At 38.1% G+C, this 27,485-nt stretch overlaps 4 protein-coding genes and 1 non-coding gene across 16 annotated transcripts in view; 2 read left to right on the top strand and 3 right to left on the bottom strand.

The window, feature by feature from the left end:
* Positions 1–594: 594 nt before the first annotated feature.
* On the top strand, positions 595–3,330 carry LOC122088312. Of its 5 annotated transcripts, XM_042657533.1 has the most exons (4): positions 595–757; positions 900–985; positions 1,515–1,568; positions 1,669–3,301. In XM_042657533.1, exon 4 carries the CDS (start codon positions 1,764–1,766, stop codon positions 2,628–2,630), a length of 867 nt encoding a protein of 288 aa, XP_042513467.1. In that variant the 5' UTR covers positions 595–757; positions 900–985; positions 1,515–1,568; positions 1,669–1,763; the 3' UTR covers positions 2,631–3,301. The 5 variants fall into 5 exon arrangements, with proteins under 5 accessions (XP_042513467.1, XP_042513466.1, XP_042513464.1 ...); XM_042657532.1 differs by lacking the exon at positions 1,515–1,568; XM_042657530.1 differs by lacking the exons at positions 595–757; positions 1,515–1,568 and having other exon boundaries at positions 782–985; positions 1,669–1,857; positions 1,936–3,330.
* A 2,817-nt stretch (positions 3,331–6,147) lies between these two features.
* On the top strand, positions 6,148–12,374 carry LOC122089248 (U4/U6 small nuclear ribonucleoprotein PRP4-like protein). Its single transcript, XM_042658824.1, has 6 exons — positions 6,148–6,863; positions 7,631–8,581; positions 10,402–10,855; positions 10,950–11,147; positions 11,250–11,331; positions 11,987–12,374. Exons 2-6 carry the CDS (start codon positions 7,635–7,637, stop codon positions 12,073–12,075), a joined length of 1,770 nt encoding a protein of 589 aa, XP_042514758.1. The 5' UTR covers positions 6,148–6,863; positions 7,631–7,634; the 3' UTR covers positions 12,076–12,374.
* A 2,415-nt stretch (positions 12,375–14,789) lies between these two features.
* Positions 14,790–17,280, bottom strand: LOC122089249. Of its 2 annotated transcripts, XM_042658826.1 has the most exons (3): positions 16,943–17,280; positions 15,043–15,220; positions 14,790–14,948 (listed from the first exon to the last, which is right to left on the bottom strand). In XM_042658826.1, the coding sequence occupies exons 1-2, from the start codon at positions 17,222–17,224 to the stop codon at positions 15,086–15,088; spliced, it is 417 nt and encodes a 138-aa protein (XP_042514760.1). In that variant the 5' UTR covers positions 17,225–17,280; the 3' UTR covers positions 14,790–14,948; positions 15,043–15,085. The 2 variants fall into 2 exon arrangements, with proteins under 2 accessions (XP_042514760.1, XP_042514759.1); XM_042658825.1 differs by having other exon boundaries at positions 14,790–15,220; positions 16,943–17,279.
* A 111-nt stretch (positions 17,281–17,391) lies between these two features.
* On the bottom strand, positions 17,392–17,463 carry TRNAM-CAU. The gene has a single exon. It is a non-coding gene; the product is annotated as a tRNA-Met (tRNA).
* Positions 17,464–18,734: 1,271 nt separating this feature from the next.
* LOC122089368 (DNA-(apurinic or apyrimidinic site) endonuclease, chloroplastic) overlaps positions 18,735–27,485 on the bottom strand; it is an 11,326-nt gene continuing 2,575 nt past the window's right edge. For all 7 annotated transcript variants that reach the window (XM_042659034.1, XM_042659033.1, XM_042659035.1 and 4 more), the window contains exons 7-12: positions 26,002–26,112; positions 22,989–23,126; positions 22,830–22,877; positions 20,824–20,904; positions 19,836–19,995; positions 18,735–19,168 (exon numbers count right to left, since the gene is read on the bottom strand). In XM_042659034.1, the coding sequence (XP_042514968.1) occupies positions 19,047–19,168; positions 19,836–19,995; positions 20,824–20,904; positions 22,830–22,877; positions 22,989–23,126; positions 26,002–26,112 (660 nt within the window). In that variant the 3' untranslated portion in view covers positions 18,735–19,046. The remainder of the gene's footprint in view (positions 19,169–19,835; positions 19,996–20,823; positions 20,905–22,829; positions 22,878–22,988; positions 23,127–26,001; positions 26,113–27,485) is intronic.

Here is a 27,485-nt window from a genome sequence, read left to right as displayed (position 1 = left end):
TATCCATTTGAAGAACACTTTTACTGAAAAATATGTATCAATTTTTGAAGATAAGGTTCCAGAAATCCAAACGATCTGGTCTGACAAAATTAAGCAGAATTTATGTAGATGTTGAACAGATCCATAAGTGTCCTTCAGTATTTTTGTTCGAAATCTATGAAAGAATAGCACCTATATTTGTCAATTTTGAAAATTCTTGTTCAAAAAGCTTGGTTGAGATTGATTGATTAATAAAAAAAGTTCAGCACAACTATCACTTGAATCAACGCAGAACCAAGCATTGTTGCCGCTAATGGCGGCCTAGCTGCCCCCTTTTTTTATGCGTATCATCAAACAGAAACTCCATCATCGTCGACCACATCATTGTCAAGATTCTACGAATAGGTGTTTTAAGTGTCCGTTTGGTATTTCTCTATGAAATGTACCAAAGAATGACATCGTGCTGTGCAATTTTACAGATTCTCATTGAGAAAGGGACACTCGAGAGGGATTATTTCGTAAAACATTTTAGTTCGACTATCCGTTTAAACAACACTTTCACTAAAAAATATGTATCACCGTTTGAAGATGAGGTTCCTAAAATTCAATTGATCTGGTGATCTGGTCTGGGGAATCCAAATGCAAAAAAAAAAAAATATTTAGAGAATATTGAATAGGAAAAGTTGCCAAGGGGACACCCTTCGGAAGAAGCGAGGATGAGTAAAAAAGGATACCGAGAGTTGATACGAGACCGAAGAGTAATTTTTTGAAGATACAGGTATCAGTGTGTTGATTTGTTAATACTTAATTAGTTTTGAAATAAAAAATACTTACTTTTAGGTATTTCTTATTGAGAGACATGTAATGTTGATTTGTTAATACTTCTGGGTTCTTTCAAAACGTGAAACCATGGATGATAGGATTAGACGCTGGGGACAAGGTGGAATTTGTCATCAAGAAGCATCGAGGACACCCTCTAGATCGCATTTCAAAAAATCGCCTTCTGGTACGTTTGCATGCTTCACTGATGGGTTATTGTAGTTGGTCTTTTTCTTGCAGATATTTTGTGTAGTTTCTGGCTTTTCCCCCTTTTTAGATGTCTGTTGTGAATTAACTGCTTATGTTTTTAGAAAGGGAAGAAAATGATTCTGTTTGAAAGATCGGGATGTTTTGTGTTCAGGTTTCTTGAAAAAATGTGGAATTTTTTTCTGGAAATATCTGGAACTGGGTACAAGGAGATTCATTAGGGTTTAAAGTTGAGTGTAGAAGACTTTATATTTTACTTGTGGTTTGTGTCATGTTGGGTTATTTTTTTAGTTATATTCTTCCTCTACATTTTCTAATGAAAGAGTTATCCTTTTCATATTTTAAGAAATCTTTGCTATTTATAACTTATGAAGGAAATCTGTTTTACTAAAAGGGGATTTATTATGTTTAACTCTAAAATATTTTTTGGTGGATACATTTACTACATGGGCTCTGATCTTTCTAGTGTTAGGAAAGTAGATTTTGTTGATTGAGTGTTACCTGTACAGGCTCTACTCAAATCTCTCTCACCCAACCTCAAAAAACCTCTATTAATTGATGAGGTAATCCAGTTCTTAAAATTATGGTGGTGGTGTTATGAAATTTTTGGAATGGTGGGATTGCTCGAGGAGTGTCTAACCTTTCTCTTAATTGTAACTTCAGGGTCCTGGCAGCATACTGTACCTGCATGGGAGAAAGAGTTTTGCAGCTTAGTTGGTTCAGTTCCATGGAGAAAAGTCTTGGAAGCCAAGAAGGTGATGCCTTTCTATGAGAATGTGCTTAAGTGGAATGATTCAGCTGTCAATGAGGCATTCAACAAAGCAAAGAACCGCTTTTTTGCAAAGATTAATGGTATTCCCTGCAATTCTTCTCTACCTGACCCAGATCTCTACATTGATAAAATTGACTGGAACTGTGATATTGATCCAGAGCTGTTGTTGGATTTAGAACAAGAACCACTACCTTGTGATGATGACAAAGAGGGGAAGTCTACGCTTGTTGGTGATTCTCTCATTTTCTTAAATCAGCCAGTTCCATGCTCTGTATGGGGTGATGCAGAGGAAGATCCAATTAAAAGGGTTGACTACTCATCGAAACCAGGATTGCAAGTTTGTGTTCGTACTGCCAATAATGCTGACAATCCTTGGGAGCGTAAGTGTGCTTGGGGGAACAATACTTTAGAGAATAGCACATGGGGAGACCCTAGTTGTAACTCATGGGAAAGCAACCAATGGGAGAGAAATAACAATAACTGGGAGAATCCAGAACCCAGGAAAAAGGCAAGTTGGGGGACATGGAATGAGAATTACAGAAAGATAGATGATGCCAGTCAATACAAGTCGAGGTATAAGACATCAAGGTTTCAAAGAGATTACTACCTAACAGATAATGAGTGGAAGAATGGTCGAGGTAGGAAGAGGGTAAATTTATTTTATGAGCGCCCGCTAGAGCATAAAAAGCCTTTGGCTTCACAGCAGTGGAACTCAATCCATTATTGCAGGCCAATTAGTCATCGTGGATCCAGGGAAGCAGGCAATCCATGGGGTGGGGATTTCTTAGAAATCAATGACCTTAATCTACCTATCCATGACTGCCAACTTCCATTCTTCTTGGGTTCTAGGTGAATCCAGATCCCTACAATAGGGGAAGTCCAGAACATGGAATGAGAATCATGGGAAGAGATAGTGCGAGTTGATGCATTTTGAGGTATAGGACACAAGGTTTCAAGGAGATGACTACCAAACAGATCATGGGTGGAAGAATGGTCGAGGTAAGAAGAGGACAGTTTTCTTTTTTGAGCACTAGGTAGGAAGAGGATAGTGCAAGTTGATCCATTTTGAGGTATAAGGCATCAAGGTTTCAAGGAGATGACTACCAAACAGATCATGGGCCGATGAATGGTCGAGGTAAGAAGAGGACAGTTTTCTTTTTTGAGCACCCGGTGGATAAAACGCCTTTGGCTTCACAATGGTGGACTCGATCCATAGTTGAGGGCCAATTCCTCATCGTGGATCCAAGGAAGCTGGTAATCTGTGAAGTTGGGAGAATTCTGTTTCATAGTAATGAATGACTCTTGATCTACCTATCCATCTGATTTTTGCTATGTAACCGAGTTAAAATACCCACTCCATTGTGCAATTCAGCTCACATTGGAATGGGATAAGATTTTAGCTTCTTATTTCAATCTTATGCTTGTAGTCAGATTTCTGAGTCAAGTCCCTATTCCACAATGAAAGACATGGGTGTATGCACACAATGAAAACAAGCCATATTGCTTTTCTTTTTTCCTCATAAATTGCAGTCTTGGTCTTGATTGATGAAATATTACTGGAATATGGACAAATTAATTTAGCCTGTGTACTTCTCTTCATCTTTTTTTCCAGCATTGTTATTGGATTTTTGAAGTAGTAACAAGAGGCTAATACCAGTTTGTAGTTGAGTTGTCTGTCAGGTGTCTAACAGAGAGCACAGAATGGATAACTGAGAGAACAGAATGGGTAAAGGGAAGACTGAAGAGAGAGAACAGGTTGGGTTCATGTACGAGGAGGCTTGTTGGGTGATGAGGGAAGGGGAAGACAGCCCTTTGATGCTTGGCAACTCGCCTACCATCTGCCTATGCTGAAATATGCTTATGGGTCCCCTCTTCTTTCCCTTTCAATTGCAATGGCTAAGAAGAAACAGGACATCCATCCCCTTACCCCACTCCTCTCCTCCTTGCTAGTCCTCTACTCCCTCGTCCTTGGTCCTTACAAAGGATGCATTCTTTATCTAGATATGGATAATGTGATATGATAACCACACCCCTCTCATTGCACATGCACATAAAAGTTTTTGGAGTTAGTAGAGGTTTCTTTGATTTGTCATGCTTATGACTGCAATATCTAACCTTTAAAGCAAAACAAAACAATAGGGTTGTGTTTGGATCTCATTCTTAAAATAGATTATAGGTTGAGAATGCATTTTGAAACCCAATTCACTATTTTTTTTTTTATCGGAATGTATTCTACTACTGCAATCTATTCCAAGAATACATATCAAACGCAGCCTTGTGCACGCAAAAATTGCTTGAAAAATTTATAGTCAAGGTGTTCATGAATAGATAAATGTATGAAATGAGGAAACCCCTCTCATAAAACTTCCGGACTTGCATACTTTTGTTGTGATTCTTAGGCAATATTTAGTATCTCTAGAAGAACACTAAATTTTGCTAGGCTCTGTTTGTTTTAGCGTGGAAAATTTTCTATGTGAAATTTTATAGTAAAATTTCTGTCGTTTGTTTTTTAATTTGGAAAATCTTCATTGAGGACTTGATAAAATCGAAAGAAAAAAAAAAAAAAGACGATGGGAGAATGCTTCTCGTGTTCCTGAAGTTCCTCTATGGCCTTTCCCCCATCCTCTTTCCCAATAATATCTCGCCTCCTTGTTACAAGAACTCCACAATGATCTGAAGCCATTTGACGTTTTCCCTAATTATTGGGGGGGTATGTAATTGAATAGAGCTTTGAAGTTTAACACGTGACCAATCTAAACCGTCTTCTGGATACCTACAATTGGAATTTCAACATCACCTTTTCTATATGGCTCCGTTTGTTTCGATGTAAAATTTTACAACAATTGAAAAAAAAATTCAACGTTTGTTTTCAAGATGTAGAATTGAAAGTAAGATATCATTGATATTTTTTAGTATACTGTAAGGAGATTATTGTTCTCGGCTATATATAAAGTTTGATGAAATTCCTTAACAAAGTCAATTTAGGCTTTTAATTTGGCATGGATCTGATTAGTTTCCCTGCACCGAGTTTTGGATGGTGACAACCAACCCAAATTGGGCGTACAAATGGATAGCACATTAAACTTCACCCATGTTTAGGGGTGAAATAGGGCCAAGTTGGGCTGGGTTTCTTAAAATCCAAACCTAACCCTAGGTCCCAAAACTCAACCCAACCCTAACCCAACCCTGTCGGGTTCATGCTCAAGCCCAACCCTACGGGCTCAAGGTTGGGCCGGGTTGGTTCGAGTTGGGTCAGGTTGATCCTAGCTAATCTTCTTAGTGGAATCTCATTCCGATAAGTATGATTCAATTCCGATTTCAATTCTTAAAATGAATTGAAACCCCGTTTTTTAATTAAAACCTTAAAATGAATTCCTCCATTAAACTATACTGAATGTGATATTTTATCATTCTTTCATGGAAATTCCATGTGCCTCTATTTTTCCATGTGACATTTATTTTAATCCCTCCATCAAAAATCAACATATTAAGAGATAATCCAATCATTCATTGTTGTTAGGATTTCATCTTCTACAATAATGTTTAATTTCCAATATATAAGGACCAAGAAACTCAAATACTGCAAGCCCCACCTCTCCTCATTCCTTATTTCATGGCTATAGAGATAAGTTTTTCCTTTGGCTTTGTGCTCTCTTTTGGCTATATTGTTCTCTATCATATTTTTGTTACACAATAAATTCAATGACAACAACAATAAACTTCCTTAGCCATGAGAGACACCTGCATTCTACAAAGCTCAATAATAATCAGGGTTAGACTCAAGGTGGGTTAGGGTCGGATTGGGTTTTCTTTGCTTCAACCCAGGTCCGGCCTAATCCCACACAGGGTTGGATCAAATTGGATTAGGTTGACCCTCATAATCGGATTAGACAAGATTCGGACTCAGGATAAATTAGAGTGGATTCGGATTGTCAGGGCTAAACTTACACCCTTACATGTTCCTATCTAATAGCAAAGTAAAAGGGTAAATCTGTCATGTAACCGTGCTTCCTCCATAATTGCCTTTGTAAATATTATCTATATATCATGCCACTTGGTGAACTCCATTTTTCTTTTTGGGTGAAGGTGAACTCCATTTGGCTGCAATTGAACATGCGAGTAGAGGATCTCAAGGTCTAAATGTCCACATAATTTCAGATTTATGGTCTCATAATTTAGTACTTAATTTCTGATCTATAGTCTAATAAAAAATCTCTTATAATTTCATCTCTACAGTCTACTACACTCTAGTCATTTTTTTCTTCTTCTTTTTATTATCTGATTATTAGGTTCGAAATTTATTCTGATTTCTAAATCATTACGAATCTTATTTCTTGCTTTTTTTTTTTATTACTAATTCATGGTTTCGACTATATATTGTTAGGAAATCTTAAACGGAGCCTTCTCATCGTCTTCATGGCAATGTTCTTCTTTTCTTCTTCGTCTTACTCCAGCTTCTCCTCTGGCGATCACAACTTTGCCTTTGCAGATCACCCTCACAGTTAAAACTGAAAACGTTTAAGAAACTGAAGTAAATTTGGCAGCCCCATCCCCCTCTGTTCCTTCCCCCAATCCCCACCCCCCACTTTCGCACCCTAGCCATCGCCCTCACTCCAAACCGCGGTGGATCCCTTGCCGCCGCTACTCCCCACAAACCCACCCCTGACGCAACAGAGGTGATGAATTGCGGAAAACCAACAAAAAGTTCTCTATTATCCTTTATGGGTTCATCCAACCCAACGTCGGACGATTGATTTCTAAGCAGCTGGACAAGGTGGGGCGACATTAGAGCTCCACAGTGGAGACAGTTGCAGACGGATTGAGCAACGAATGGTTAAATGCATTCTAAAAAAGAACGGTTAAGATTAGTCTAGAAGTAGATTAACGGTTGAGATTAATTGTGGTGTACTCATCCCTGAAAGAAATAGAAGGGTTAGTGGTAAAATGGTCAATGGAAGAAAAACACTTCAACTGAAAGAAAGAGAGAGCCGTTGCCATTACAGAACACACCTCTTACTCACCATCACTCAGGCCTCAAGAGTCCAGCCGGAGAAGACGACAAGCAGTGGGAGTCCTCCTCTCTCAGGTCCGATCTCTCTCTCTCCCCCACTCCCCTCCCCAAAGTCTTCTGTGTATATTTCTTTCCCACAGTTTCCGATAGAGAAAAGCGGGTTTTCTTATATGATTGGTGTGACAACCCTCATACTTCGTTTTTGGGTTTATTTTTTGTTATTTCTTTGGCAATCAGTAATATTGTACAGAACATCTGAATTGCTATTGTGGGTGCTTCTTTTTTGATTTTGATCGGTGATATTAACTTATCTTCGTTATTTTAAGTTGAAAAAAGCTTCCAATTTTAGTGGTTGAAAGACCATTAATTGAGTTCTGTTCAGCTAGGGTGTAGAAGTTGGGTTTTCATTTCCTGGAAATCTGCCCTTTGCGGGATGGGAAACCCCAGTTAGAGGAATTGATTACACTGCTTAATCGTGGTTTTAAAACCTTTGACCAGTTTGTGCATAGTAAACCCTAATATTGTTTGAACATTTACTTGAATGCTCTTTCCGGGTTTATATTATGTGCTTCCTATATTATTGAACAGTTGTCCTAGTCCATTTAACTTCTCCATGTACCAAATGAGTTTCTTTTATACTGTTATTTCAGTTTGCAAGTGATACAGTACGAAAGAATAAAACACAATAATTTGTTTTATATGAAAGAATAAAACACAATAATTTGTTTTATGTCATTCCTTCACTAACTTAGATATGGTGCTAGAAACCATTAGAGAATGAGTGACTAATTTTTGGAAACTTCTTTTGAACTTATAATGAATCTGGTTTTTATGGCTTACAGCATCATGGAAGAAGAAGAAAACCCCAATACAAGCACCTCTCTTTCAGATCCCTCTACAACAGATGTACTTGTTAATGATCCGACTTCATCTCCAGCCACTAATCTTCCTCTTGTGCCACCTCCAGTCCCCACTGTTCCTCCTGTTGTTGTTGCAACACCAGCACCGCTTCCCCAACCTATAATTACACCAACAATGCCACCACCAATTATGCCACCTATAGCTCCAATATCCTCAATACCTCCTCCCCCAGTTCCCCGCCCTTTGGCACCACTTCCCATTCGTCCACCAGTCATCCGTCCCCTTGTCCCACAAAACACTGAAGCAAATGGCTCTGATTCGGATTCAGACCATGATACTGCTCATGGTTCATCTGCGGATTATGAGATATCAGAAGAGAGTAAACAGGTCCGAGAGAGGCAGGAAAAAGCAATGCAGGAACTTCTGATGAAGCGACGTGCTTATGCTCTTGCTGTGCCCACTAATGACTCAGCTGTCCGTGCTCGTCTCCGTCGGCTTGGTGAGCCAATTACATTTTTTGGAGAAAGGGAAATGGAAAGGAGGGAGAGGTTACGGATGATTATGGTGAAGCTTGAAACTGAAGGACAGTTGGAGAAGTTGTTAAAGGCTCATGAGGATGAGGAGGCTGCTACTGCTGCAGCGGTGGGTGAGGGTGATGCAGAAGGGCCTCAAGAGTACCCATTTTTTACTGAAGGGTCAAGGGAACTTTTAGAGTCTCGAGTTTATATTGCTAAGTATTCGATTGTGAAGGCTGCCTTGCGGCTTGAACGTGAGAGGAGGAGAAGGAATGATCCAGATGAAGATCTTGATGCAGAGATGGATTCAGCTCTGAAACAGGCAGGTACCTTGGTCCTTGACTGCAGCGAAATTGGTGATGATCGACCACTCTCGGGGTGTTCCTTTTCTCGAGATGGGAAGCTACTTGCCACCAGGTATTCCTCCTTTTTCTAGCTTTAGTTCTGCCCATTTGATTTATGTGATTAGATCTATATTCTATATTCTTTATGAATAACTTGTTCAAATCATTGTGATTTGAGCATGATACGATGTAGTCAATTTCATGCATTAAAATAGTTTTCAAGGCGACGCCTAGGCAACAAGGCGGGAGTCATGATGCCCTATGGGGACCAGTTGCTTTATGCATCAATGTGCCCAGACCCATACCTGGAGTATGGCACCTCCATGTTGGCAGTCACCTGGAAATTATGCTGGCTGTCCATAACCTTCAATTGACCACTTGACACTCTTATATAAACTTCACCTCAGCAGTACTACTAGGAGCAAAGTTAAATTCAAAGTAAATTTATAACTCCTAATTTGGCTTCAATTGCAGTTTGTGAATGCCAAAGAGTGTTTGACTTCTTTACAGACAGTGAAACACCAAGCTAGAAATAGACTTCAACTCACAATAATTTAAACTTTAATTTCCTGAACAGAACTTCGTTCACAACCTTATACCCTGTCTATAAATGTCCATAAATCTTCTGCAAACAATTGGATTCATGTGTTCTTGGCCTCCTTGTAAAATTTCTAAGTTACCATGACTGAAGAAGTGGCTAATGGAGACCTCTTAAAGTCAGGTAATCTAAACATTGAGGGGCCTTTTTAGATTGCCTTTGAAGGAATGGCCAGTCAAACAAGCATAAAAATTTGTTGTGTTTCTAACTTTTACATTTCCTCCAATAATGTTGGCGACTTCGGTGGGACTGGCTTGTTGCTTCTTTCGAAAATAAATGATGCAATCTGGAATGAATAAATTGACAAGATTATTAAAATTGTCCAGAGTGATTGAATCTTCAAATTCCATCACAGGTTTGTGTGTTTATATTTTGTAATCTGTGAACTTCAAAACCTACATTTGGATTAAGATGATCCAAGTGCCAAATCAGACTAAGGATTTCAGCCCAGAATTGAAATTTTATCTAAACAAGGTACAAGAGGTGTTCAGATCTAAATATCCGATTAAGGAATCAAGTTGTGGAACAGAATCAGATGGAAGAACTAAATTGAGGAAAATATAAGATAAAAGGAGATGAGACTGACTCGTAATAATTGCAAGATAAGAGGATATCAGAGAGAAAGAGATAATAATAGAGAGGGGGGAGGGAATATAACAGACCTGCGGTAAGCTGCTGTGCGACATCAGAAAATCAGCAAGAGATTAGTATGATGGCAATAGAAGGGAAAGAGAAGATAAAGTCCAAATAAGAGGGAAAATAAATAAAATGCTTGTGAGTGGGAGGGGGGAGAGCCAATGAACCGAAACAAGCTGTTTCCTTATCCAAAACCCAACAGAAGACACTGGGTATAACAGCCCTATATATAGATATAAATCAGGCATATTTATCGTTATCTATTAAAACCTTAATTATTAATAGGACTCAAACTCAGACTACATAAATAACTCTGTTTTCTAAGGCATAAATGGCATTAATGCAAACACTAACGGACTGTTTTGGCCTCTAGATTCCTTACTGTAGGATGCTTCAGCCTTTCTTCTTCTTCCTTATTATTATTATTATTAATTTTTTTTTTTTTTTTTTGAGGGGGGGGGTGGGGGTGGTGTGGACTGGGAGGGAGGACCTTGGAGGTAGATAGGTGGGAGATATGGCTTGCATGTAGTATATAATTTCTCAACATTCACCTTTCAAAGTGTTCTCTTAGATGGTTTTCCAAGAACTACAACATAGAAGGTAATTGTTTTGTTAGATGAGTGTGATTTTTATTTAAACTTTTGGGTGATGTTTTTCAGTGCTTTGAGTGGAGTTGCTAAATTGTGGGGCATGCCTCAAGTAAATAAGGTCACTGCTTTAAAGGGTCACACAGAGCGTGCAACCGACGTTGCATTTTCTCCTGTCCAAAACATTATAGCAACTGCTTCTGCTGATCGGACTGCTAGGTTATGGGACACTGAAGGTTCTGTTCTTAGGAAATTTGAGGGCCATCTGGATCGTCTTGCCCGTCTCGCATTCCATCCATCCGGGAAGTACTTAGGAACAGCTAGCTTTGATAAGACTTGGAGGTTGTGGGATGTTGACTCTGGTGTTGAGTTGCTTCTTCAAGAAGGTCATAGCAGGAGCGTTTACGGGATATGTTTCCACCATGATGGATCTTTAGTGGCATCGTGTGGATTAGATGCACTTGTTCGAGTATGGGACCTCCGTACTGGAAGAAGCATTCTTGCTTTTGAAGGCCATGTTAAGCCGGTGAGGGCATATATATATATATATATATATAATTACTTTGTTGCAATAGTAAGATTTTCTCATGATGGATTTATGAATATTTGTCTTTCTGCAGGTCTTAGGAATCAGCTTTTCTCCCAATGGGTATCATTTAGCCTCTGGTGGTGAGGATAATACCTGCCGAATCTGGGATTTGAGAAAGAAGAAATCCTTGTACATAATACCAGCTCACTCAAACCTTATCTCACAAGTAAAATTTGAGCCCCAGGAAGGATATTTTCTGGCAACTGCTTCATATGATATGACAGCTAAGGTGTTCTTTCTTCCAGATTATTAATTTTATCTTCTGGAGAGGAAATCCAGGATTTGGGGGTGTTTCATTTCATCTAACCAATGATTTGTTTATCTTGTTTAGGTGTGGTCAGCTCGAGACTTCAAACCTGTCAAGACATTATCTGGACATGAATCAAAAGTCACATCATTAGATATAGTGGGAGGTGAGTTCATCTTTCACTTTGGAGTCCAGTATTGTACTGTTTGAGTTGAATCAGTTGATAAAAAAATAATTGTGATGTATTTTCTTCAATAGAAAATTATATTTGACTGACTAGTCATGTTCATAGTGAATCACAAATTATTCACAGCCATGGCTAACTTCAGAAAAAATCTTACCAAATTATGTATATTTGTATTTAAAATTGTTATCTACATTATATAAGAGTATATCTAAATATGTGCTGAATAGACATAATATTTTCCAATTACTGTACTGCATTATACCGAAATTTATCATGTACCGTATTTTTTTGCTATATGAAAATCCTATAAATCTACTAAACTTTGTCTTTATGATCTCTATCCTTGGTTTCTCCACTGTCATATAGGGGTTTTTGCATGATTCCACTTTTTTGGGTTACTTAAAATCAGTATTAAACTTAGGAAACCTATTGTGTAGATACTGATAAAATAAAAAAGGTTAGCCTTACAGAAACATACACCCTCGTGGTGGTAGGCATACTGCATGCCTTGGTAGTGGTGGTGTTTTTCCTATGCATCCATTTATGTGTTATGTGTTTTGCATCAGTGCCTTCATTTGAAACAATATGAATTTTACAGATGAATCTTTTTTTTTTTTTGGTCACCTGGTGGCAGAAGGACATCTTGTGACGGTGGCGCATGATCGAACTATCAAGCTATGGTCAAGCAGAAATGAGAAGGAAAATGATATGGATGTTGATTAAGTGTAACCACTCTGTTTCCTCTTGCCATTTCAAGGAAATTAATGTTGGCTTCTGATGCCCTTTTGGTTTAACATCCTAATATAATCTGGATTTTGCTTAAAATAGGGGAAGGGGGTGGGAAGGGAAAGCATCTTCAGGAATCCTGAGTTTGTGATGTTGATTGAAAATTGTCTTCTGGATTCCATGTTTTAAAAAGCTTTTGAGGTTCATACTTGGGATTCTTGACACGAGGCTGTGTCCTGAAGGTTTACTAACTTGGGTTTATTAACTTGAAGCTGAGGTCCCTTAAATTTTGTTCACAGGTAGGTTCCATCCTTGTTTTAGCTTCTGTTAAGTTTTAGGTTGGATGGAATTTTTCATTTGTCAAAACAAAGCTTTAAAAAATGGTTTGAGGGTTGAGAATGAATGGGAGGAATTCTATATGATTTGGTTCGACCTTGACATGATGGCAGTTCAATTAGACTTAAAATAACTTTTGGGAATTAAACAAGGAGCAATCCAAAAAATGTGTGAAGTTCTAAATGCACCTATGCAGGTGTCATTTAGACAGTCCCTTTTTTTAATTCTTGATTCATGAACCATTAACCATTCTATAAATAGAATTATAGATTTGTCAAAGCTTGAATTTGAATATTTCAGGTTATTATTAGGACTCAAACCAGGGCTTGTAGCTCTGGCTGCACCGTACAAGAGTTTTATAACTCTCTGTTTCTCTGTACTTTTTTCTTCAATTCTTCTCTGAGTTTCAGTTTATAAAACTGCTGCTGCAAGTCGACTCCTACATCCGATGGGTTGTAAACCCAAAGCAGATCATGAAACAACACCCACCCCCGCCCAAAAAAGAAAAAAAAGAAAAAAAAGAAAGAGGGACCCCCTGGTAGTAAGAGTGTCAATTTAAACTAAAACCGGCCCCTTTTAACACTGAATCCGAACTGAAAAAAAAAAAAATTTTAATTAGATTTTAGTTTTGGAAAATGAAATTCAATTCAATTCGGTCCAGGTTCAGTTTCAGTTTCAGTTTTGAAGTTTAAAGCATTGGTTTGAATCAAACCGAATTGAACATGATAAAATATAACCCATCATTGTGGTCGACGGAGAAGGCAAACAAAATGTAATGGAGTGGCTGAAAGAACGGTAGAAACAGTAAGGAGTGATTCACAATAAGGAAAGCAGCTCTCAGGAGGTGGGGAAGGAGGAAGTAGGGCAGCAACCAAAATTTCAAAACCCTAGAAAGAATATATGAAAAATGATTAAGAGCCTATCCAATTCATTTTTGTTTCAATTCCCGAGACCTATTTGATTTCGGTTTGTACATATTTAGTCTTAAAATCAAAATCCAAACCAAACCAGTTGACACCCTTAAGTGGTAGTATCAAGACAGAAACTCGACAAAATTTCAATTCCAACTAAACTGCCATTTACAGATACTGTGGCCATCAAAATAAGCTTATCTTGACTAGATCCTGCAAGGAATATTCTCCCTTGATTTATGGAAGTGGATGACCTTTCTGATGCAATATCAGGATTTATGAAGTGCCAAGGACTTTTCATTAAAAAAAAAAGGACTTCAATCAGAAAATATAGATGATAAGAATTGACCTTAGTTTGTTAATGGCTTATATTTGTTGTTTTTGTATTTTCCTTCTTTAGTAAATAAATTTATGGAAAAAAAATGTTGAGAAGATCACTCAAGTCCCAAGCCTCACCCCTTGACCTGCTTCTACTCAGTATTCAGGCTATTCTTACAGAAACTCAGGACAATAGTACCCGAACACTACTATTTGCTCAACAGCAAACAAGGGATGCAGATTGGGTATGAGCAGTCTCCACTGTTTTAAAGGTGTACGAATCAGGCAGAATCGGCCAATTTGACTAGAATCAGTGCCATCGACCATGATTGATTCTTTGTGTACCAAGTCTGACAGAGTTGGGCCAAGTCTGGTTGATTCCAATCGAGTTTAACTGACTTTGGGATTATTCAATTCAGTGCCTACTCAATTCCGATGATCTGATGGTAGTCAAATCATCTATCACTGAAACTGAAACTCAGAGAAACCCGGCCAATGCTCTCCAGGCAGCCTAGCCGCTGGAGAGGATCCTGACGCCTGAAACTCAAGCAGCAAATTGGGTCAGCCATTTAACAAGCGGCCGGTATGCTTCTCTTGGGTTCCTGTTATCCCTACAGGACTGAAACTAGGTTTGTATTTCAAAACTAGAAGCTCTGTTTCTAGCATTTCCAACAAGTTGAGAATATGGAGAAATAAGGATGATCAAAGTTAAAAACCAGAAAAGTAGGCAAAGTGGGAACCAAATAAGTTGACACTCCCTTGGTTGATAGGCTGTTTGGGCTGTATTTTGAAGCACAGATTACTGTTTTTAGCATCTTCCCCTTCTCAGGTGAACTAGCAAAATGAAGGATATGCGGAAAGAAGGATTGAAGAAACAGGAAAGTGGATACCGAATGAAGATGAGTTTGATGCTTGCATGGGTGATAAACTGATTTGAGTGACAATTCCATCTTAATATACTTTACCAACTTGAAATAAAAAAATTCAAAAGTGAACCAACAGATTTTGAACCTAAATGGTTCAGTAATGTAAGCTAGATTCAGATGCCACTATGATGATATGGTTTAACTTAAAATATCTTGCCATTCTCCTACTGAACGGAGAATATGAAAGCCGGTCTATATGAAGGAGAAACAACCCAGAAGATACGTTCATGTGTCAACTGTATTACTAATCAAAAGAAATACATAAACTAAGTTGTTTCACTTTGCTACCAAAGCCTGACAAATTTTATACAGCAATCCCTTACCTCATAGAAGCTCTTTATATGCAAATAAAACTACATTCCTAAAATCAAACCATTCACTGCAAAACATGAAATGGGGGAACAATGAGAAAGTAACACAAACAAGTTTCTAATATATGCTACAAATTAGGTAGTCATGCCAGTGGTTCTGATCTCCCAGCCAAAACTGTACAAGAGCGATACACATAATTTGAGCCTAAGCTTCACGTTTGGGACGGCTTCTAGTACGGGGGAGTGCAGGTTCCTCTATGGAAATCGGACTATCTTCATCATCATCGTCATCATCGTCATCATCATCTTGCACTTCCATCATTGCTCGGTTAAGAGCAAGCTGGTTCATAGAACAGTCAGGTAAATGATGAGAAAAGGAGAATAAATTGATTTAATTATTTGTCCCAAACTCTTTCTAGTTTCTAGAATAGCATGGATGATCCAATAAATTAGTAACAAATCCAAACTAGAATTCTTTAAATTCACCAGGAAGGACAAGAACAAAAAAAAAATGAAGCTAATGTCGATCAATGATGATCCATACAAAAAAAGGCCTGCATAGAAAGGTATTCCTATGCATCCCACCTCATTATGCCATGTGGACTGATGATGTGGCTCTTCTGACAGTTTCATAGATAGGACACGGTTTGGAGTAGCCACATATCAAATTTCATAGCCTAATTCAATCAAAAATCTCATGTATTGGCATGCATCTCCATGTATGTGCCACAGTCCCGACTCCTCAAAGTTTTATTTTTTGTCAAACTCTATTTGAGATGATATATGAATATGTGAATAGAAGGCCTTGGAGTCTACCAGTCTTCAAAATTTGGGCCTCAACATAACTGCTAGGTGGTAGATATTTGGGAAACCAGGGAGGCCTTCCTCTGTGGGCTGCCCAAGAAAAAGGTCTCAAACAATAATAATGGAACAAAAATGTAGCCAAAATAACTGCATCCTAATCAGGAAATAGTGTAGTTCTCACACCACGTTTTTTTTGGTGTTTTTTTATATTTAAAAAATAAAAATAAAAAGATCAAACATTGTAGTTCTCCACTGGTTATTCAAATTCTAGATTTTTTTCTCAACAAAAACCTATATCTTTTCCTTTTAGGAAATGAAATCCTTTCCTCGAATCTCTCTCACCCACTGTCACAAACATGGATAGAGACACACACTTGGAGATCATATTCATCCCCTCCCATGTCTCGACATTGCCCTTCCTTGTTCCTCACATGATCCCACCTCAAACCCTAAAACTAGAGGTGGCAATTGGTGGTTAGGGATGGTTTAAGCATGTAAGTGTTTAAGCTACGGTGAGGAGGACCAAAGCCGTGTCCCTTTTTATATATTTACACTATTTATGATGTTAATATTTTATGTTTTTTTATTTTATTTTCAAAATGGATCTATATGTCATTATATTTTTAAGGTAAATTTTTTCCTAATTTTGATCTCTGTCGTATAAAATTTTATGTTGATTATTTTGAAACAGTATTGCATATCAAATTTAATGAATTTTTTTCATTTCAATTATTTATATCATTCCAAATTCTAATAACTCTTCTGCATTGGATGGATTCAATGCCAGCATTCTATATTTAGCATACAAACAGATAGACCCAACATAATGAAGAATTGCTTAAAAAACAAAAATGTAAGAGCAACACACAAAATATGTATATTATAAGAAACCAAGCATCAGAAACAAATTCCTCCAGAACCCTTTCGTTAATCAATAATACATAACCCAATAAATTACTTCAGTTTACTAAGAAACTGCATTCACAAACCACAGAGAAAAGAGGATCCTCTGCCGTCGCCTATAATGAATTGCCAATGTTGAGCAAAAATGATTCAACTTGTCAGCTAAAATCTTAAAATCGCTCGAACCCTTTACGGATTTACATCAAACAACTGGTGGGTCGGAGTTGGATTTGAATTTAATTCAACTAAACACAATTAAAACAGAGTGAAACACCAAAATCTAATCAAATTAACAAACACCCAAAGAGAAGAAAACATAACCCAATACTTGATTTGAGAACAATAAATAAGTTACCTCTTCGAGGAAATCCCTGTCGAGTTTATCAGCAATCTTAATAGAAGTGAAGATAGTGGCGAGAAGAAGAGAGAGTGGGAACACAAAAGCAAAGACAAGACTGGAAGTGCTGGGCCCAGCCCGTGTTCTCACAACTAAGCCTCTCGTTTTCCGACGATAAGGACTGCCGGCGAAGCTAATGGCAGGAGATGAGAACGTGCGCAACGGCCGGAACGAAGCTCGAGTTCTTCTGTTTAGGTGTAAAACAGAGGTGACTGAGTTAGAGAGGATGAGACTCGCCATCTCCTTTGGTGATTCCACGGATACTATTGTTCTTTTATCAACATTTAGTTCTTACAGTGAACCGGTGTTGCGGACCATTGATCTTATATGATAAGCCATTGAGCCGGATCTTAACCGAGCTCAAAAAAAAAAAAAAAAGAGTTGGGAAGCGGGAAGCCTTTCTCTGTTATCAGAGCCAGGTTTCGATCCTGGGACCTGTGGGTTATGGGCCCACCACGCTTCCGCTGCGCCACTCTGATATTTGTTAATTAGATCCTATTTATTATTAATATCACAAATATTTTGCAAAGGGCTATGCTAGAAAAAAAAACAGTGAAAAAATCACAAATATGGACGCAAATTAAATTTAGATTTTCAACTCTATGTTTATATTCCTGAATTTTGTAACCTAGACCTTCTTCCTACTAACGATTATGATTTGCTTTCCATCCATATCTCTCAGTTGTCTTAGCTCTTTTCTTCAAGAACCCTTGAGATTTAATTAGTTTTTTTTTTTCATCATAATTGATTTTCTATTCGAATCGAATAATTATTTTCTAAATAATCGGAATCGGATTTAAATACTTGCGGACCAGGCACAAATACCCCTGAACGGATACAAATCTATATCAAATTCGGATTTTTGACTTCCTTTTACTTCTTTACTTTTTATGCCACAACTGCAATTGAAAAGGGTCCAGGGTTTTAGAAATGCCATTAGCTGCAATTGAAGTACCAATATTGTGAAGAGCTTTGTTTCTTGCTCCATGACCTCCTAGGTAGGGCTTCCTTACCTACTCAATTATTTGCCATGGTGTGGTTTAGTCAGTCCAAAATTTGTGGGCAGGCAGGTAGACCCAAGGTATTTCACTAACAAATCAAAATTTCAGTCCAAATAGAATTTGCCATGCGGCAAAATAGAGCTTTTCAAAATCAGGATTATGGTATAACATACACAGTGGTTGGAGTTTTGTATGTGTCCATTGGCATACACAGGGTTATATGCCAATACACAACAGAGTGTTCGATTAAATTAGCATTGACTACTTTGCTTTATTACACAAAAAATCTAACTTGTAATTCAGCTTTAGCCTGCATGAAGTGGCCCTTTTATTCTTTTTTCTTTTTCTTTTTCTTTTTCTTTTTTTTCGAAATTAATGGGCTTGTATTACCTTTTAGAGCAGGCCAATCTCCATTATTTTATTTTGGGAATTTCAGCCAAATCCATTTCACAAAAGTTGGAAATTTCGGCCAAAAACGAACTAAAAGGGACCCTTTTTTATCATTTTCTTTTCTTGCCTTCCAAACATAGCCTTAAATCTGAAATAGAGGACTGAAATTAAAAGAACAGAATGGATAACCAGAAAACCACGTCAACCAAGGTGTGAATTCATTCCAATGTAATGGTCTCTGATTTCCCAAGCCTTTTTTTTTTTAATGGTTGAGTGGTTATATGCTTATATTATGACTATATGTTGAACTGAAGTTTGCAGTTGCAGCAACCTCCCAATCAAAGAAAAAAGGAAGAGTATAGGAAAAGAGAATGCTTATATTTCTACTAAACATACAAAATTTAAATTCACAAAAGATGTGTAAATACATACAATCTAAGGCAGTTTAGACAGGCTCCAAAATGCAGCCTCCATGATTCTCGAATGCGCAACTTAAATTTTCATGTCAATATTGGCTTGGAAAAGCACCGTCTTTGACTAAATGGTTTCTGCCACTGGCCAGAAGACCCCAAAATGGCACATTTGAGGGGCTATTTCATGATTTGCAATTCACAGGAATTCAGTCATAAAAAAAAGACCTGTAGAAAAGTGCAGGGACCAGCACCAAAGAACTAGAGCTTCAGAATGAGGCCTACAGGACAGTGATCACTTCCTGTTACATCTGGAACAATGTAAGAATCATGCACATTGTCCGCCATGGACTCTGAGACAAGGAAGTAATCAAGCCGCCAACCTGTGTACACATGAGCAATGATGAGTGGAAAAAATATATGCTGGGGAAAAGAGGGGAGGGATCTTGTATAAGATAAAGAAAATTGTAAAAGCTTGTCTGAAACCAGTACTCAAGCAATCCCATGCATAATACTCCTCTTTCAAACACTGTCAGAGGAAATCAACTTGGATTGATAGACTTAGGGTGATATTTAAGACTGAGGAGTTGGAACACAAAAATGAAACAAAATAAAGAACATGCATGATTGGAAGAACTACTGTGGTCCAAAAAATGGTGCCAAATAGACACACAGGATGTAGAGGGAGAGAGAAAAGAACCCAAGGTCCATGATGTCTCGCTCATTTTGGTTCATACAGATGTTAGATACACTGTCTGTCTGTGTGTTAGTAAAGGCAGATGAGAACTCAAAACTGAACCAGTGGGAACACATCATACAGGGCCAAAGTTCAAAGATACAATCTTGGCCAGTGAAGGCAAGACAACTTAGGTCTCCAATGAAATATATATACAGCAATGCACAAGGGACCATGCAAACAGACCAAAAAACGAATAGTAGCTGAAGAAGATATCCTACCTACGATGACCAACAAGTCACCCTCAACTTGCAGACAGTCCACACAAAAGAATATATGTAAATTAACAGAAAAGAGATCATCCTGGTAGATACCTTTATTGGTGGCACGCCCTCCATGCCTATAACCCCAGTAGGTATAACCAACAACACCAGGATGTTGCCTCCTAAAGGTATCCACAAAACCTTTAGATAAGAAGTTCGTTTCAAATGATTTCCTTTCTTCATCTGTAAATCCAGCACTCCTTCTATTTCCCTAAAGACCAAGATTTCAGTTAGAAAGCATCAAAGAGTCTTGACAAAAAAATCAACACTTCGATGAAATGTGGCCAGAAATCTAGAGAAGTGCAGCAGTGGTCCTACAAGGATTACAATGTAATCATAATTGAATCTGTATATTTACTTGGCTCCATAAGGCCACAGTATATCCATCTATAACACAGCATTCCAAGGTGGTGGGGACTGAGGACAGATATATCCAGCATTGGAAGGTAGAAAATAGTACACATCCTATCACCTATGTACTGGCAATTTTCAGCAATCAGCATTAATCACCCAAAAACAGGGGTAAGGGGAATGTATAAGGGATTCCCCTGAAAATAAAAGGAGGTTCAATAAAGAGGCCAAAGTAAAACTTCAACAATCTCTTAGCAACATTCGTGTCTACTCTAAGGTCTTTGAATCAGGCCTCGCCAGGTGAATTTGGGCATACAATGAAGTTCCAAGAAGCGAAAAGACTGCCTCTAAGTCAATAACCAAATTGTTCAGCAGTGATGGCTGGTTCCTGGTTCAGTATTCCAGTTCCACACATGCATTATAACCCAAATGTTGATTGGCACACATCTCAACCTCACAACTTGTAACCATGTTTTGCCCACAAAGTCGAGTACATTGAATGTCAATATCGCAACACTTATGAAATGTATTGACATTCTCAAAAAGAATAGTACCCTATAGTTGTGATCAACAGTAAATGGCTGTAAATAAGCTGATGCAGTTACGCTTCTAGAAACCCATCATAAGCTCTTACAGAAACCCATGAAACCTTCAAGGAATATAAAGATGCCAATATCAGATAACTTACAGCAGGGTTGAAAATATCTATCTCTTGATGTGCACAGTTCAAATCACCAGTCAGAATGACAGGCTTTGATTTTTCTAGTTCCTGTATCATGTGCACGAAGTAAGCTAAAAACATCTGGAATAGACCATCAGCTATTTATTTGCAGGAGCTATGCACAGAAGAATGTAAAAACAGAATGTACTATATGTATTATTCTTCATATAAGACTCCAATAAGATTTGTTCAAAGCCATAGAAAGTATTGTATCAATACCAATATCAATTTATAAGACTTGCAAAAGGATGGCAATCGGTACATAAAGGGAGAACTATTACAAAACAAGCAACACACATGATATGAGAGACAGGCAACTCCACCTTCCATTCATATCAGCTTATCCAAAGGCATTTGAGGGAGGAAGAAAGAAACAGGAAAGTAGGTCAGATATGTGAGAAACCACCTCTTATAAATTAGGGCACTCCTTGAACTGATTACATTTCCTCAACAATGATTAAGACCATCTTTTTTTAATACATTATCAAAATACAAGCAACTTGGAAAGTATTGCATTATCACTGTAATTTTAGATTATATAAAAGTAAACCAAGGGGATCTTGAGGGCAACACTAGATGAAGTTCAAAAGATCAAGAAAGGAAGCAGCAAACCAGGGCTTCAAACTGGACCAAACATGGGCTAATATGTGTAATTTTGAGTATCCAATGGGTTATATGGACAATGGGCTTCATATTTTTGGCTTTATTTTTGTAAGGGGCCACTTTTAAAAGCCCAAATATTAGGGATTTAAGTCCTATACGAGATTAAGTAGTTAGTCTCTATTTTATGTTGCTTAGTCATTGACAATGTTAGGCTTTATTCAGTTTCTATTTTGAGTTTTATTTAGTTACTATTTTGTAAATCTCTCCATTAACCAAGGAGAGTTTCTATTTTTTGTAACAAGGCAGTTCATTGATAAAGGAGGAGGCAGTCCCTAGCCTCCCACCATTTTGACAGCCATTGAATGAGTGCTCTGTGCATGTGCGAGTGTGAGAGACAGCGAACCTTGGAGAGATTCCAAGGTGGAGATTAGTGAGAGGCCATCTCCTAGTTGGTGGGAGACCAACATATCCATTTCTTCCTTTTTTTTTTTTCTTCCTCGTCCTCTCTCCAGGGAGTTATTTGATGCTGTTTATTACCCTGCAATAATTCAATATCCGAGAGCAATCAAGATAATGTTTTCCACTGTGATTGTTTCTGTTTGATCCTTGAAGACTGATCTATCAAGTTTCACAGAAGCTGCCTGGTGTAGACACAACTTCTTCCCTGCAGGTCTACTGTAATGGTGTTTTACTGCAGCAAACTACAACCCCAAGAACCCCAGATCTAACCATCAGTTTCTCACCAAACTTTGGAAGCATAACACCCTGTCTAGGGCCCTCCTTCAATGGTGGTTTCAGCTTGATTCGTCTGTCGGGTTTAGCTGAGACTGCAAGTTTCTATTTTGGAGTTCTACTTACTAATTCTGCAACAGTTATACAACACCCTTTCCAGCCATTGGATGTAGGTCAGATTTTGAGATTTTATTCACCACATCAATAGGTAATTTCGACAGGGAGTTCTGTCCCCATCAGATTAGTCTTCTGTGAGATATAAAACAATCTTTATTTCTGTGATTCTGATTCAACTAGGGTTTCCTTGTCACTAGGAATAGGTGATTAGGATACCATCAGAAATACTTTATAGAACGTTCACAGAAGATACATTCCTTTAATCATTGATCTGAATTAGAGTTTAAAATGTAATAAATAAACCACCATAACTAAGGAAGTTTCCTTACATAATACATTTGGTAGAGAAAGAGAGATGAAAAATTTTTGCTCAGTTTGCAAAGTTTGTAAACTAACTAAAACAGAAAAAGAACATTAGGGGCTGGCAATGTACTCCAGCATGAACCTTGAGAGAGAGGATAGGGTAAGGACGAATAAACTGTAGATATCTTTCACTGAAGTCAGAAAATACATGCACTTACTTTCATGTGGTTGCTAAGATCCTGATCCCATTGTGTAACCCTGTATGTCTAAATTCAAAAGGAAACCCATTAGACCAGTAAAACTTGCCATTAAAAATTATATTGTCATAACCAATACAAATTATCAAAATAAAAACCATGAGGCATGAAGTATAATACCAGCCTTCTCAATCCATCTCCAGAATTCGGAACATATGCACATATCAAATAAAATGAGTCAAACTCCACTGTCACAAGCCTCCCTTCACTATCATGATCAGCTTTGTCAAGCCCATATGTGACTGACTGTGGCTTTATCTGTCAAATAGATGTATTAATCCTAACCCATGAATGAATAAAAGTGTAGCCAAAATATCAACATAAAAAAATGTAATCTCTGTTATAAATAGAATAGACAATTACATAGTAGTGAATCCAAATACAACACTGGACACCTCAAGGCACCACTATATACAAATTGGATTCAATCAATAAGATCAACATAAAATGAGTATGTGAAGCCTAAGCCATCTCAACCAACTCCAGAACAGTGTTGAGAACTAGGTAAAGGAAATGGAAGGAACAAAATGAACAGCTGAAAACAATGATAAAGAGAAAAAAATAGCCACCATAGCTAGGGTAACTTGGGAGAAAAGGAACTCCAAACTCTTCAATAAATGTTCTTTGATGTGGTATCCATGCTTCCCCAGCTTCAGTTTTTTTCCACAGGGAGGTGATTGACTTGATCAAGATAAGGCAGATCACTGCTCTGCATTGACTGAATGGGATCGTATTCACCACCATAAATGTACAGAAGAAGAAGGCATTGTGGCCTTGAATCAGAGGCTAATGCACATATTCAGCATCACCATGATGATGTGGGGGCAATGTAGGAGCTAGCCTAACACATGGGTGATGTAGATCGATGGGGCAGAACCAGCCACCCCAGCAGCCTGTCCAGATTCTTCCCCATCAAATCAGTATTTGTGGGCCCATATTCTGATATTATTTAAGCCCATACAGCAAGGCCTATTCTGTCATCTTCATTGATCAGAAGCTTCTTCAAAGATATTTTTGCCAGATTTTGTGGGCCCAAAAGGTCTTTTGTGGAGATAATTCTGGAATTGGTTATTGAGTTGCATGGGGGGCAAAAACTAGCTGCAATATTTAACTTATTTAGTTGCTATTTCAGTTACAAGACAATAATTAGATTTCAGTTACTAGACTATTATTTAGATTTCAGTTGTATTCTTCCCTTTTATTAATTACTTGCTGTACAAGGCCTTACACCATGTGTGGATTTTTTAGTTTATTTCCTCATTTTTATAAATAAAAATATATTTATTGTAAGAGCCTAGAGATCCCAGTTAACGATTTCAGTTTTAAAAAAAAAATAAAGCTTTGTGCGTGTGCTGTGTGATTCAGTGTGATGAGACCAATGGAGGAATTTAAGATACTAAGGTCTATGAGAAACAGACCAAAGCCATAGGTGAGGCCTTGGTCATATCTCTTTCCTCTCTTCTTTCTTCTTCTTCCAAAGAGGTGCTATACATGATTCAGGGATGCCGAAACGTTGCAGCATTTGATCCATTCGTTTATCCAGTTGTCTCAACTCCCTACGAACATAATCATGAACCTTTGGGTGTCAGCCATGTCAGAGGGACTTAATTCATTGCTGGCCATGGTTGGCTCTAATACGAAATGATGTAGGGCTAGGTCAATGATGTCCTAACCTATGGTAAGGATCAAGGTACTGACAAACAGGACGTTTTAACACTTGGTTCCAGCAACAGGGTAATAGAAAATCACCCAAAATAGTAGGCTATCGAAAGGGTCTTCGACACACCAGACACTAATGGTCGAACACACTTCCCAGGTGATACTCTGTCACAGCAAACAGAACTGTGTAACAGTCTATACAATTGACAGAAAAGAAAGTGGGTCAAACTCAGAAATAGCAGCTGATGTCAAAATTAGAAAATAGGCAACTCTGATGGAATGGATATCCCAACCGAGGGTAAAACTCTTAAGACTGATCAGCTCTTCAAAAACCTCAGCCAATTCTAATGGCTGGATCAGAAATTATGCCATGATATCAAGATTAGAAAGTATGACCCAAATTAGAAACTTACAAATTACAGCCCAAAACAAGCCTGGATCAGGCTGAGATGGGTACTACTCTCTTAAAATCTGGACTGAAACTGATGCTCAGGTCTGAAATTGCAAGGGCCTGAAGAAAATCTGCAGAAATATCCAACATAACATTGTCGCAGGCTTGTTTAGAGTCTTCAAACCAGGGTCTGATGGAGGACTGAAAGGACAGCCTTCTGATGATCAAATAGCAACAATGGAAGTGCAGAAACAGTGTTTTGATGCCTATCAGATGTAGGTTTATTGTAGGTCAATAAAATTATGACCCTCCCCAGTCCCCACAGTGGCAGGAGCCTCGTGCACTGGGTATGACCTTTATTCTTCTTAATGGTGGAAGGTATCTTGCTGTGATGACAAATATCTGTTTTACAGTTTTAGTTTTACAAGGAGTCTAAGGTGGTCTGGTGACTCTGGTAGTAAGGATCTATAAAAAAGCAACTGTAATCGAATGTTTAATAAGAAGAAAAGACGACTTCTGTTTTCAGCTCTGGCTTTTTTTCAGATGCCAATTTTACTGTCAACTTGAATTTGCTGATATTTCAAGACTCGTTGCCCCCCAAAATTATACCACCTATTGCGTTTTCTAACCATTCTAAATCTCTGGTCAACAAAATATTATGACCACTCCAAAACAATCCCTACTAGGCTACTAGCTCTGAACATCATCAATCCTCTTTCTTTTCCTATTCCCATCCAAATACTTTCCCTTATATTTTTGAACCTAGTATTCCCAAACCCCAACAACCACAGCCTTACCACATCCACAGCTCCACCAAATTACTTTCAACACAGTCTCCCATCAATCGCAAGTAGTGAAAGATCCTGTGTCCACTACCTTTGAGAAACTACTAAATAACCAGATCAAGACTACAAGCAGAACTTGATATATTTACATCATCCATAATGATTATAATATGGGGAACCATAGAAGTGATGGAGAAACCTAAAGTGCCTTCACAAAGTAGACAATCATAACACAATGAAATATTGCTGCAGAAACTATACTTTCTGTATAAACATGATAAGAAAATAATGGACATACCCGAGAGATAACTGCAGTACCAGAGTACCCAAGCTTGGAGACACTGCATGTCCAGAAGCTATTGTCATAGCCAGATAGAAGAGACTGCTTGATGTCCAAAACATCCTTCTCCTATTGTCAGAAATAGACCATGCAATCATAAAATTTAAGGACCAATTTTAAACAAAGATAAAAAGAAATAAGAGTTACAACATATAAAACACATGCACGCATACAAATTGAACATAAAGCGAGCTTGTGTTTCAAATATGTTTCCAATGTTTTAAGATAACTTTTGCCTCCAAATTTTTCAGAGAAATCCTACTTTCCAGTTTCCCTCCAAGAGAAATGCTGGAGTTTCAATTTTTTTCACATGTTCATGAAAACGTGTGATAATGTCTTATGTATGAATTAATCCTGTATGCCCAGCCTCTACCCATATTATAGACCCATTAAAATAGCCCATTATAAAGAAAACTCATTGGATCAAAGGCTCAACACATATATAGCCCAACCCAAAGCCTATTTCCAATAAAATTATCCCATTTGGATGATTTATCTGCATCAGAAGATATGTCACTCAAATTTCAATGCAATCAATAATAGTGTGGATAGGGGATACCATCACAACTATAAGTCTATTATGCTCCTAAATGCTTGTCTGACTTTGGCCTGAATCATATCACACAATAAATGGAATGAAAAAGATGACTTGACTTTTCAAATGGCAACAGAATCCAGTCCATTCATTTATCTCTGCACGCTGACAGTGAATAATGTTGTCAAAAAATAAGGGGGAAAAAAAGGGCTCCGGTTTTCTGCATGTCCCAATTCAGAAGGCCTTCCTCCACAGCCTAATATTTGCCACATGGAAGATCAGATAGGGTCCCAAATTTTTGTTGGTGGGCTGGGCCCCAGGTCCCCAACTCATATGTCAAGTTTCAGCCATAACAGAGTTGGTCACATGGCAAAATTAAGCTTTGAAAATCTTTTGGAAAATGGTTGAAAACATGAAAACTTCTGAAAATTGGTAGAAAACAAACAGACAGCTGAAAATATAAGAGAAAATGCCTACATGTATATAATCAGATGGAAAATGCTTTCTGTCCGGGAGAGTGGCCCCAGCACCAGAGCCACATCTAATGAGAGCACATGCTTGGGCATCAACCAGGAGGAGCGTGGTGGTCATTTCACACCCCCTGTGTCTAGGCACAGGGGCGCTCCCGGACAGAGAACACATCCCCATAATTATATTATGCTTCGAAACTTGACAAGTGGCCAACGCAGACCATACCCCATCTACTCAATGGTTGAAATTGCCATATCACCATGCAACATGTAAAAAAGTAGGTGGACCGTGGAGGAAGAAGGTGCTCCTATACAGGCACGGGTAAAAAAGATATTTGTTTAGTGTCAGGCCAATCTTATTTTCTGCTATTAAAATACCCAGTTTAAATAAGGCCCTTGTAACTGTGCCCTCGCTTAAACCAACCACATGTCTACAT

The sequence above is a fragment of the Macadamia integrifolia genome, chromosome 9 (assembly GCF_013358625.1).
Source record: "Macadamia integrifolia cultivar HAES 741 chromosome 9, SCU_Mint_v3, whole genome shotgun sequence".
NCBI classification, from domain to species: Eukaryota; Viridiplantae; Streptophyta; class Magnoliopsida; order Proteales; family Proteaceae; genus Macadamia; species Macadamia integrifolia.
Note: the sequence above shows the minus strand (reverse complement) of the source record. Positions and strands in the feature narration are given on the sequence as shown.